The sequence below is a fragment of the Phyllobates terribilis genome, unplaced genomic scaffold (assembly GCF_046119375.1).
Source record: "Phyllobates terribilis strain yellow unplaced genomic scaffold, ASM4611937v1 Scaffold_5__5_contigs__length_657084704, whole genome shotgun sequence".
In the NCBI taxonomy this organism is placed as follows: Eukaryota; Metazoa; Chordata; class Amphibia; order Anura; family Dendrobatidae; genus Phyllobates; species Phyllobates terribilis.
In genome coordinates this window covers 547034723-547047788 of record NW_027362765.1, presented here as the reverse complement: position 1 = coordinate 547047788, position 13066 = coordinate 547034723, and the positions used below count along the sequence as shown (strand labels likewise).

The window sequence follows — 13066 nt, the reverse complement described above, 5'->3', positions numbered from 1 at the left end:
TTTACACAGGCTGCCATCAGTAACAAACAACGCTGCCAGGGACTCAGATCCTGCAGTGCCAGACGTGTCCCTCTGCTTAAGCCATTACATGTCCGGGCCCATCTGAACTTTGCTAGAGAGCATTTGGATCATCCAGAAGAGTATTGGGAGAATGTCATATGGTCAGATGAAACCTAAGTAGAACTGTTTGGTAGAAACACAACTCGGCATGTTTGGAGGAGAAAGAATGCTGAGTTGCATCCAAAGAACACCATACCTACTGTGAAGCATGGAGATGGTAACATCATGCTGTGGGGCTGTTTCTCTGCCAATGGACTAGGACGACTGATCCGTGCACATGAAAGAATGAATGGGCCATGTATCATGATATTTTGAGTGCAAACCTCCTTCCATCAGCAAGGGCATTGAAGATGAAACATGGCTGGGTCTTTCAGCATGACAATGATCCCAAGCACACCACCAGGGCAATGAAGGAGTGGCTTCGTAAGAAGCATTTCAAGGCCCTGGAGTGGCCTAGCCAGTCTCCAGATCTAAACCCTATAGAAAACCTTTGGAGGGAGTTGAAAGTCCATGTTGCCCAACGATAGCCCCAAAACATCACTGCTCTAGAGGAGATCTGCATAGAAGAATGGGCCAACATACCAGCAACAGTGTGTGCCAACCTTGTGAAGACTTACAGAAAACGTTTGACCTCCTTTCCAACAAAGGATATATAACAAAGTATTGAGATGAACTTTTGTAAGTGACCAAAAACTTATTTTCCACCAAAATTTGAAAAAAATTTCTTTCCAAATCAGGCAATGTGATTTTCAGGATATGTTTTCTCATTTTTCATTTTGTCTCTCATAGTTGAGGTTTACATATGATGTCAATTACAGGCCTCTCTCATCTTTTTAAGTGGGAGAACTTGCACAATTGGTGGCTGACTAAATACTTTTTTTCCCCACTGTAACTCCTAAGATCTCAGTCACTACTGCCCATTGATTTCTGTACAGCAGTTAGCTGCTAACCTCCCTCTCAGCTTCTGGCCAAGATGTTCTTATCAGTCCTGTAGAATCACAATCCCCTGGCCCCCAACATCAGCAGTTTCCAGAGCAGTACTCCTAATCACGGCTCTCACTTTCCTGAACCCTGTACTTGTTCAAATGCACTGTTATCTCTCTATGTTAAAAAAAATAAAGTCATAACAGCAATAAGGAGGTTAGGAGACTGCACTGCGCTGCACTGGTCAAGAGACAACTTGAGAATACTCTGGATCAAGAGAGAGTTTTACCCTCTCCAATCAACTTTTTAATCAAAGTACGCTGTTCTTATGAACAATGTCTCGAACGACCCATATTTCTTAGGCTTTCAAGGAGAAATGAATGTACAACATGTGCTGTCTTCACCCTTAAATAAGCACAACCTGACTTGCACTTGTTTCTAAACAGAATGATTGACCTCACTAATTGAACTCCACACTGCTATTATTTTGAACACACTCCCTTTCAATTAATTATTCAAATACACAGATACAAAAACATGAAGATCATGAATGTGTAGTCTGTTTTCTTAGAATTTACTGCACAAACTGGTAAATTGTTTGACATGTGATAATATAATTTATGCCAAAAACAGTGATTAATCTTGTTAGTCCTATTGGACTGCTATTATTTTATACACTATGACTGTTTTTACAGTGACTTTTATATTCAGTGGATGCATAAAAAATGGAATTTGTTCGCATATAATATATCATTACATTATTTGTAGGGTCTGATCCGAGCAGTAAAGGAGCTGGATTATGAAGTGTGCCTGGGAAGATACACATTGATTGTAACTGCCACAGACAGATGTCCCATTTTGCTACGTCGCCTGACATCAACTGCTACAGTATGTATAGATGTATCCTACTAACCATAGTTTTCATCTCTATTAGTGTTGAGCGAGCAAGCTCGACACTGCTCGGTACTCGCCCGAGCTTCTCACTACTCGGGATGTTCAGCGAGCACCGAGCATTTCCGGGTTACTCGGGCGGGAGCTCGGGTCTCCGCCCTGCACGTTTGGCGCTCTTTATAGAGCCAATGAACATGCAGGGATTGCAAGCCAGTCATTGAAATGCCGCAGCCATGTTGGTTGTGGGCATTACAGTGATTGGCTGGCCGCACAGTGTCACCTCGAGTATTTAAAACCGGGTGCCGCCATCTTGGACACAGTCACTCTGGATCAGACGGTGTAGGGAGAGTGCTTCTGAGCTAGGGAGAGATTTATACTGCAAAATAAGTAGTGTAGGGTCTCTAAAGCCTGCAAAATCAAACAGACAATCCTTCTCAGGACTAATATCCATCTCAGATATCAGGCAGGCAGGCAGGCTGTATAGGAGATGCAGTGGTTATACCAACAAACACTGCATTACAGTATTGTGTGCTGCTTTTCAAATTACTAGACTTAGCCCCAGGTCTCAGGGGCCAGGAAAAATCCTTTTTTTTTCATCTAAATCCTCTTTTTTTTTTCCTCAGTCAGACTGTACAAATACCCATCTTATTAACCTTTTGGTATTCCCCCCCCCCCCAAAAAAAAAAAAATGAGTGTGTCTGTGAGTATTCAGACACAAATATATCTGTTTAAAAGAGTCTGGTGTAGGCCAGATAACTAGAACTGTGGTTTTGCAGTTCCACGGTTCAAATGTCTGTATTATCTACTTTTTTGCCTTTTTTACATAAAAAAAACATTTTGAGTGTCTCGCTGACTGTTCAGACACAAATATATCTGTTTAAAAGATTCTGGTGTAGGCCAGATAACTAGAACTGTGGTTTTCCTTTTCCACTGTTCAAATCAAGGTGTAATCCACCTTTTTGCATAAAAAAACAGTTTCAGTGTCATACTGACTGTTCAGACACAAATATATCTGTTTAAAAGATTCTGGTGTAGGCCAGATAACTAGAACTGTGGTTTTCCTCTTAAATGGTTAAAATCTCCTTTTTATTACCCTTTTGATCGTGCGAGTGTAAGCTATTTTACTTCATTTACAATGGGCAAGGCGCATGGCAAGGGACGTGGAACTGGACGTTCTGGTGATGGTGCGTGCAGAGGATGGGGCCGTGGCCAGGTGAAAATGTGCACAACCAACAGCCAAATCTTCTCGCTCCCAGTTCTTGACCGAATTACTAGGGAAGCACACAAAAGCACAACTATTGCGAACTGATCAGTGTGAACAGGTTATTAATTGGATAGCAGATAATACTTCCACTCACCTGGGCACCACCACCTCCGGTCTGTCTTCCACACGGTCAAGTGTAGTAGCCGTGAGTCTCGACTACATACTCCTCCTCAACCTGATGCTCCTTCCTCCCACCATGCCGAGTGTCGTCAGACAGCAACTGATCCCACAGTTGGACACTATGAAGAGCTGTTCACTGGTCCATTTCCTTATTTGGGCCTCTCGCCTGCTCCGCTTGAAGTGGGGGAAGAGGAGATCCCATGTAGCGATGGCCAAATATTTGAACAGCCACGGCCACAGGAAGGCGACGCTGGCAATTTGTCACAAGAGGTGGACGATGATGAGACACAATTGCCATGAAGTGATGAGGAGGACTGTGGTGCGGAAGTGTAAGAGGAGGAGGTGGTGGATGATGTAGTAACTGACCAAACGTGGCAGGAGGACACGCAGAGCGAGGCCAGCAGCATACAGGGGGAGGGAGGTAGAGTACCCCAACAGGCAGGAAGAAGCAGTGTGGTGGCCACAGACAGAAGGCGGTCAACCACTCCCCGTAACACCAACACGAGGGACGTTGCCAGTACAAGCGGTAGGTCTTCCAGAGTCTGGAATTTTTTTAAAGACTCTGCTGATAACCCCAAAAAGGCCATTTGTACCACCTGCCAGGCCAGCATCAGCAGGGGTGACAAAACTACCAGCCTGACCACCACCAGCATGATCAGGCACATGTAATCAAAGCACCCGACTTTGTGGGGCGTAACCCAGGGTCCACTTGTTATGGCAGTTTCTCAAGAAACAGCATCAACGTCCACGTCCACGTCCCACCGCAGCGTTCAATTGTCATTATCCCAGACCTTTGAAGGAAAGCGCAAATTCGCAGCCAACGCCCCACAGGCCACAGTCTTAAATTCGCACATTTCATGACTACACTGTGTTCCAAATTATTATGCAAATAATATTTTCTCAGATTTTCCCAAATTACCTGTATGAATTGCAGTCATTGTAATTTTCCAGTCAAATAACTATTAGAGTACAATTGAAAGGTTTTTGTACAAACTGCTTATGATAACAGTATATTTAAAAAAAAATAAAAAACTCAAACTGAACTCAAAATGCATGTTCCAAATTATTATGCACAGCAGAGTTTTCAACCTTTTCATTTTAATAAAGAACAAAAAAATGGTCTTTTTTGAAATTATAAGCATTAGCAGGTTATTACAAACTGAAATCAAACAGTTTTCAACTCAAAACTTATTCTAGGTGATGTTACATTTGCACATAGGACCCCTTGTTCGAAAGGAGCTTCTGAACTCTCTCGTCCATTAAATTTGTCAGGTTTTGGATGGTTTCTGCTTCAATTGTTTAGCATGAGGACAGAATACCCTCCCAGATCTGTTGCTTAGATGTGAACTGCCTCCCGCCATCATAGACACTCCTTTTGATGATGCTCCAGAGGTTCTCAATGGGGTTGAGGTCAGGAGCATGGGTGCCACACCATAAGTTTGTCCCCTTTTATGCCCATAGCAGACAGAGATGCAGATGTGTTATGTGCAGCATGAGACGGGGCATTATCATGCATGAAATGATCTCGATGGTCCAGATGGATGGAGTGGAGGATGGCTGGTTGATGGACACCCCATGCAAACAAGGCTACGGCGCTTACAAGGAGGAGGTGGAGTAATGTTTTGGGCTGGAATCATGGGGAGAGAGATTGTCGGCCCTTTTAGGATCCCTGAAGGGGTAAAGATGATCTCCATAATGTATGTTGAGTTTCTCAAACAGCACTTCCTTCCATGGTTCAAGAAGAAGAACCGTGCATTCCGCAGCAAGATCATTTTCATGCATGATAATGCACCGTCTCATGCTGCACATAACACATCTGCATCTCTAGCTGCTATGGGCATAAAAGGGGACAAACTTATGGTGTGGCACCCATGCTCCCCTGACCTCAACCCCATTGAGAACCTCTGGAGCATCATCAAAAGGAGTGTCTATGACGGCGGGAGGCAGTTCACATCTAAGCAACTGCTCTGGGAGGGTATTCTGTCCTCATGTAAAACAATTGAAGCAGAAACCATCCAAAACCTGACAAATTCAATGAACGAGAGAGTTCAGAAGCTCCTTTCGAACAAGGGGTCCTATGTGCAAATGTAACATCACCTAGAATAAAGTTTTGAGTTGAAAACTGTTTGATTTCAGTTTGTAATAACCTGCTAATGCTTATAATTTCAAAAATGACCATTTTTTTGTTCTTTATTAAAATGAAAAGGTTGAAAACTCTGCTGTGCATAATAATTTGGAACATGCATTTTGAGTGCAGTTTGAGTTTTTTATTTTTTAAAAAATATACTGTTATCATAGGCAGTTTGTACAAAAACCTTTCAATTGTACTCTAATAGTTATTTGACTGGAAAATTACAATGACTGCAATTCATATAGGTAATTTGGGAAAATCTGAGAAAATATTATTTGCATAATAATTTGGAACACAGTGTACTTGCGTTGGAAATGCTGCCTTTTAGGCTGGTGGAGAAGGAATCCTTCCACAACCTTATGGCGGTGGCCATCCCTCGGTACTCGGTCCCCAGCCGACACTATTTTGCCCGGTGTGCCATCCCCGCACTACACAAGCACGTGTCCCAAAACATCTGACGTGCCCTCAACAACGCAGTTACTGGGAGAGTCCACCTGACAACGGACACGTGGACAAGTGCTTGTGGCCAGGGATGGTACATTTCCCTGACGGCACATTGGGTAAACATAGTGGAAGCCGGGACCCAGTCGGACCTTGGGACGGAACACATCCTCCCCACACCCAGGATTGCGGGCCCTTTGTCTGTCAGAGTTGCCCCCACAGTGTACAGCTCCTGCGCATCATCCTCCTCCTCCTCCTCCTCATGTTCAGCCTCCATCTCAGATATCACCACATCAGTTACAAGCTGGAAGCACTGCAGTACTGCCTCATCCAACCTAAGCTGATAAACCTCACACTGTTTGTGAGTTGTGGACAGCTGTGAAAGAGCAGGAAGATCTGTGGCTGAAACCGCTGAACCTACATCCAGGCATGGTCGTGTGTGACAATGGCCGTAACCTGGTGGCAGCTCTGAGGCGAGGCGAGATCTCACACGTACCATGCCTGGCTCATGTGCTTAACCTCGTGGTTCAGTGGTTTCTTAAATCGTACCCCGAGTTGCCAGATCTGCTCGTCAAAGTACGCCGCCTGTCAGCTCATTTTCGGAAGTCTGCTACAGCTTCCGCCGCCCTTGCTGTGTTGAAGCAGCGTTTGAAGCTTCTGGCACATCGACTGGTGTGTGATGTCCCCACACGTTGGAACTCTACCCTCCACATGTTGCAAAGGATTTGTGAGCACAAGAGAGCAGTTGTGGAGTACCAGCTGCAACAAGGCCATCGATATTCAGGTCAGACTCCAGACATAAGACCTCAGGAGTGGACCTGGATGTCTGACATATGTACCATCCTGACAAACTTTGAGGAGTCCACCAAGATGGTGAGTGGCGATGACGGCATCATTAGAGTCAGCATCCCACTTGTCTGTCTTTTGCAACGCTCTCTGCAGAGAATTAAAGAGGAGGCATTGCAGCCAGAGTATGATGAGATGGATCAAGAAGCCGTAGCGGGTGATTACACACAGCCCAGCCTCATCTCATCCCAACGTGCATTGGGGGACAATGAGGGAGAGGAGGAGGAGGAGGAAGAACAGGAGCTGGTATCATGCGCTGTAAACGGTAGTACCTGTACAACTGTCATACCGTCAGTTCAGCGTGGGTGGCCTGAGGACAGGGGGGAGGAGAAGAAGGAGGAGGAGAGCATGGTCAGTCGTCATCTTGGTGAGTACACGGAAGTCTTGCCCGTTACCAGTCTGGCACGCATGGCTGACTTTATGTTACGCTGCCTTAACCGTGACCCTAGCGTTGTCAAAATGTTGGGTGACAGTCATTACTGGTTGGTGACACATTTAGACCCCCGCTACAAGGAGAACTTTCACTCTCTTATTCCTGAGGTGGAGAGGTCTACAAAAATGGGGCAATACCAGAAGGCCCTTGCTGCAGAACTGTTAAAAACATTCCCATCTGAACACGCTAGTGGCAGAGGTCACAGTTCGTTGCCCAACCAAGGCGTACAGGCGAGAGAGACGCAACTCCAATCCAGCAGAGGCAGGGGAGCACTGTCAACGTTCTGGGACAGTTTTCTGAGACCTGCCCAGCTTACAGGCCCTGAGGCGCAGGGTACTCTCACAAGGAGTGGAAGGTTTCAAAAGATGGTGAGGGAGTACCTTGCCGACCTTACCAGCATCCTCTGTGATTCCTCTGTGCCTTTTAATTATTGGGTATCCAAGCTGGACACTTGGAATGAACTCGCTCTGTACGCCTTGGAGGTCCTGGCCTGCCCTGCTGCTAGCGTGTTATCGCAGCATGTTTTTAGTGCCGCTGGGGGAATTCTAACTGATAAGTGCACTCGCCTGTCAACTGACAATGCTGACAAGCTGACCCTTATCAAAATGAACAAGGACTGCATTGGGCCAGACTTCTCATCACCACCAAATGACAGCAGAGTAACATAAAGTCAAATCCACTGTGTTATTTCAGGAGGTGTATTCCCATGCACCGCTTCACACCCACACATGGGTATATGCTTCCTCATTTTGGCTGTTTTTTGCTCTTCTCCTTATCCTCAGCCTCCACCACCACTATACCACCAGGGTGACCGTGGTCCATGTTGCCAGCATTGCAAGTTCCTCCGTCCTAATTTTTGGCAGCTTTTGCTTGGAAGGCATAGGCAAAGACTATAGGAGACCCACTCCCCAATAATGGGAATAATGTTTTTAATATGCTGTACTGCATGGCTCTTGTAAGAGGAATTGCAAGTTCCTCCGTCCTAATTTTTGGCAGCTTTTGCTTGGAAGGCATAGGCAACGACTATGGGAGACCCACTCCCCAATAATGGGAATAATGTTTTTAATATGCTGTACTGCATGGCTCTTGTAAGGGGCATTAAAATCGTCTTGTTAAGCTACTGTGACCTCCACATCTCTTCCAAGGGTCATTGATATTGTCTTTCTATTCCATTGTGACCTCCACGTCTCTTCCACGTGGCATTAAAATCATCTTGTTAAGCTACTGTGACCTCCACGTCTCTTCCAAGGGGCATTAAAACCGTCTTGTTAAGCTACTGTGAACTCCACGTCTCTTCCAAGGGGCATTGATATTGTCTTTTTATTCCACTGTGACCTCCACGTCTCTTCCAAGGGGCATTAAAACTGTCTTGTTAAGCCACTGTGACCTCCACTTCTCTTCCAAGGGGCATAAAAACCATCGTGTTAAGCTATTGTGACCTCCACGTCCCTTCCAAGGGGCATTAATATTGTCTTTTTATTCCACTGGGACCTCCACCGCTCTTCCAAGGGGCATTGATAATGTCTTTTTATTCCACTGGGACCTCCACCACTCTTCCAAGGGGCATTGATATTGTCTTTTTATTCCACTGGGACCTCCACGTCTCTTTCAAGGGGCATTAAAACCGCCTTGTTAAACCACTCTGAACTCCACGTCTCTTCCAAGGGGCATTAAAACCGTCTTGTTAAGCTACTGTGACCTCCACGTCTCTTCCAAGGGGCATTGATATTGTCTTTTTATTCCACTGCGACCTCCACCACTCTTCCAAGGGGCATTAATATTGTCTTTTTATTCTACTGGTACCTCCACCACTCTTCCAAAGGGCATTGATATTGTCTTTTTATTCCACTGCGACCTCCACCACTCTTCCAAGGGGCATTAATATTGTCTTTTTATTCCACTGGGACCTCCACGTCTCTTCCAATTGGCATTAAAACCGTCTTGTTAAGCTACTGTGACCTCCACGTCTCTTCTAAGGGGCATTAAAACCGTCTTGTTAAACCACTCTGAACTCCAAAGCTCTTCCAAGGGGCATTGAAATGTTGTTTTTAATTACCTCTAACCTCCACGACTCTTACAACAGGCATTGCATTTCCTCCTAATTTTAGTCAGCTTTTGCTTTTCAATGCATAGGCGAACACTAAGGGAGACCCACTCCCCAATAATGGGTAGAGGGTTTTTAGTACGCTGTAATCCACGTCTGTTTCAAGGGACATTGCAGTTCCTCATCATTTTTGGAAAGCCTTCCATTCACTGCTTAGGCCAACAGTGTACAGGAGACCCAGTTGCTATAGATGGAAAAAATGGTTTAGTTAAGGCCCTCTGACCTCCATGTCACTTCCAAGGGGCTTTGGAGTGCCTCAAAAATTTTGGTAGGCATTGCACTCACTGTATGCCCTATAGCTGTGTAGCCGAACCCCTCCTTTTGGTACAGAAACATATCCTACAAGACATGTGTGGTTGACTGGCCTGATATTGATGTGAATGGTCCCTGTTCCTCCTGCTCTTTCTCCTTTGCCACCACCTCATCCATCATTCATCACCTGAAGCTTTGTTGTAACGGGAGTCATAGAACTGGGATAGTAGCAGGAAAACATCCAGCAATCCTCGGAGGAGGTTGGATATGCACCAAAATGCTGACCACCTCAGGCCTAGCCGCTACTACATACATGCGTTTGCATTCCAAGGAACAGAAAGCTAAGGAGATGGATGGCCTCATGATCATGAATTATTTACTCGTTGTGTAGGAGGCCGACCACTGCTGCTATCTACCTTCGGAATTTTGTGTTGAAGCCTGATTGACCCAGGACCCACAATCCTCTATGTCTGGAGGACGTGTTGCATCCCAGTGTCCAACTGTGTCCTGACTTCCACAATATTAACCCAGTGTGAAGGCGTTAGTGAGATGGACCATCCCTGGCCACATTCACTTGTCCACATGTTTGTGGTGAGGCTGTCCTTCCCACTAAATGCACTGGGGAGGGCACAGGTAATGTTTTGGTATGTGCGCTTGTGTATAAGGCACACCAGGACAAATAGGGGTGGCTGGGGACCGTTTATGGACACCCGGCTGCCCCCAGGCGGCTGGGGACCGTGTGTGGGCACCCGGCCGCGGGGCGGCTGTGGACCGAGAATGGACACCCGGCCACCCCCTGGCGGCTGGGGACCAAGCGTGGACACCCGGGCAGCTGGGGACTGAGTATGGATACCAGGCCACCGACGCAGCCATGACGTGGTGGCCAGATTCCGCCTCCACATGCCTAAAAGGCCCAATTTCAAGTGCAAGCAAGCAGCATGGTATTGCAGCCTGGGGGTGGGTGGGTGGCAGGCTGCATACTTGCGCTTGCATTGCAAGGAATGGGGGAGGTACAATTGAACACTGCCCTGGGACAAGGACTTGCACGGGGATAGTTGCAAGTCTGCATCTTCTGATGCGGCAAGGATCACTTCTGATGGGCACACTTTTAAGCAGTGACCTGCGTGTCAGAGATGTTTCCAGGGGTCTTCCCCATGCTGTTCCCATGTCTTTTCAGCACTGTATGCATGTGTCACACAGCATATGGCCAGATAAGGTTGTAAAATGTTAAAATTACATTTCCCAGTGAATGCATTTGTCACGGTTGAAAGCAATACAAAAGTGCAAAACCGCATAAAAAATGCTACTTGTGAACATAGCCCAAGGTGTGGAGGAGTATTTTTGTTTTTGGTTATTTATTTTACCTTATACACAAGTCTTTACCCTGGAAAGGATGTTCCTTAACATATTTCAGAGGAAAGCAGTTTCAGTTTCGTTTTTGAACGTTTTATTGTGAGCCCGTAAAAGTTGCTTAATACCTCTAACCACGTTGTTGACAGCAGTGATCTGGGGGTCAGAAATGCTTCCTGGGGCGATCCCCATGCTGTCCCCATGTCATTTGAGCACTGTCACTATCGTTTTGGGCACTTTTTAGGCTTTCTACAGACTGCCGGGGGTGCCACCGCAAAAATGCTCGGGTTTCCCATAGACTAACATTGGGCTCGTTGCTCGGGTCAAGCACCCGAGTATCACGGTGAGCTCGGCCCGAGCTTCGAGCACCCGAGCATTCTAGTGCTCGCTCAACACTAATCTCTATGCAATCTGAGTTATCTGGTCACATAATACAGACTGCTTTAAAAAGTATCTACATTCTGCTAATGGCATCTTCAGTGGAGTGACAGGAAATCTGAAATTTCCAACTTGGTCACTACTAATAAACATTTTATAACTGCTCCATGGCGGTGCTAAAATTAAATAAAAATATACTCACCTACAGATACTCTTTGCTACTGTGTGTTGCTGCTGGTATCCCCCACCGGTCTCCTGGCTATCTCTTTCTGTAGGGAAGGCATCAGGTGACTGCTGCAGCCAATCAGCAAATGATTGTCTATGTTGTCATATTCTTTCCAAGTCAGAAGAAAGGGCTAATACTTTGTTCTTTCCGGCTGAGAAGGAATGTGTTCGGCTGTAATTGTATGCAGTGGTTACCTGACATCTTCTTCCTTGTTGGAAGAGAAAACTTGTAGACTAGCAGGGAAAGACCAGCCACAATAGGCTCAAATGTTTATAAGTAGTGAACAAATCCCTTTAGAGTGTTTTTTCTTTGGCATGTTTCTCAAAATGAAGACTGAAGAAAACAGGAAGTTGGTGGTATCCTGAGGACCTAGCTGAAGAAATATTTTCCCATACTAGATAATATCTGCATCACTAGATCACTGCTTATTTACCTTAGATGGCTATCGTCTGTCATCTATCTCTCCTAATTCCCTCACAACCATAAATGATCAGTTGCACATTCATGTGTTGTTAGAAGAGCAGCTCATCAGTGAGAACAAAACGATAAGTTATTTAAATTCAAGCTGGCCCATCTTTATCACCCCGGACATCCTCTGTCAGAGCAAAGTCAGGAGACCGTCATACACATTTGATGGGCTTCTATTGCTTCTGAATTAAATATAGTGTGTATGCTTAAAGTGAATCTGTTAGCAGGATTACACGCACAGACTATTTAAAAGACCATGTAGCTCTTTCAAAGACTAGTTCAGCAATAGCATGGTCAGTCCATTTCTCCATTACTGAGAAATCAGCATTTGAATTCATATACAAATGAGGCTGAAGAGCTATTTGTAGATCTGTAGCCTCTGTCACTCCCAACTAGTGCTGCCACCTCCTGATTGACTGACAATCTATATTGTGTAACGTCAGGCAAAGGATTCATCAGTCAAGCAGGAGGAGGCGACACAGGGTGGAGAATAGAGCTGGAGTGACAGAGGCTACAGATCTACAAATAGTTTTTCGGCCTCATTTGCATGTCAGTTCAAACAGTAATTTCTTAGTTATGAAGGAACTGACTGGCCAAGTAAAAGTGTTGCTGGATTTGTCTTTGAAATAACTGCATATACATATAAACAGTTTAGTGGGTCAAATCCTACTGACAGCTTCCCTTTAAGAATTGTACATGAATTTGTTTGAAATGGTCATCATTATATAAAATCATAAATAATTTTGGCTTTAGTTTTATTTTTGAGTTTCTAAAAAAGAAAGGAAATTTAAAAATTGTTGTAAAGCTAAACATTTTTTAAGAACTGAAATCCATAGTTTTTTTGGGCTTGATTTATATATTATGAAAGTTATTGAGATAGCATACAGTATTTGTAATATCGGTGCTCTCAGTATTTTATTCCTGGCCTAAATGTTTTTTTCTCCACAGGTCTTAGTCAATGTAAATGATATAAATGACAACTGGCCACTATTCCCAAAGCCATATGAAGGACCTTTCGAGATAACAGAGGGACAACCTGGTCCAAGAGTTTCAACTTTCAAAGCTGAAGATAAAGATGCAGGTCTTAATGGTCAAGTAGAGTACAGCATTGTTGGAGGTGATATTCTTGGTAAGTGTAAAGTGGTGGGATTGTCATACAGTTGAGCAGTTTATATATT

At 44.9% G+C, this 13066-nt stretch overlaps 1 protein-coding gene across 2 annotated transcripts in view; it reads left to right on the top strand.

Annotated features, from left to right (window-relative positions):
* The window catches only part of CDH23 (cadherin related 23), a 1802240-nt gene that overhangs the window by 1624542 nt on the left and 164632 nt on the right, over window positions 1-13066 (top strand). For both annotated transcript variants that reach the window (XM_073685852.1, XM_073685853.1), the window contains exons 38-39: window positions 1753-1872; window positions 12837-13017. In XM_073685852.1, coding sequence (XP_073541953.1) covers window positions 1753-1872; window positions 12837-13017 — 301 coding nt within the window. The remainder of the gene's footprint in view (window positions 1-1752; window positions 1873-12836; window positions 13018-13066) is intronic.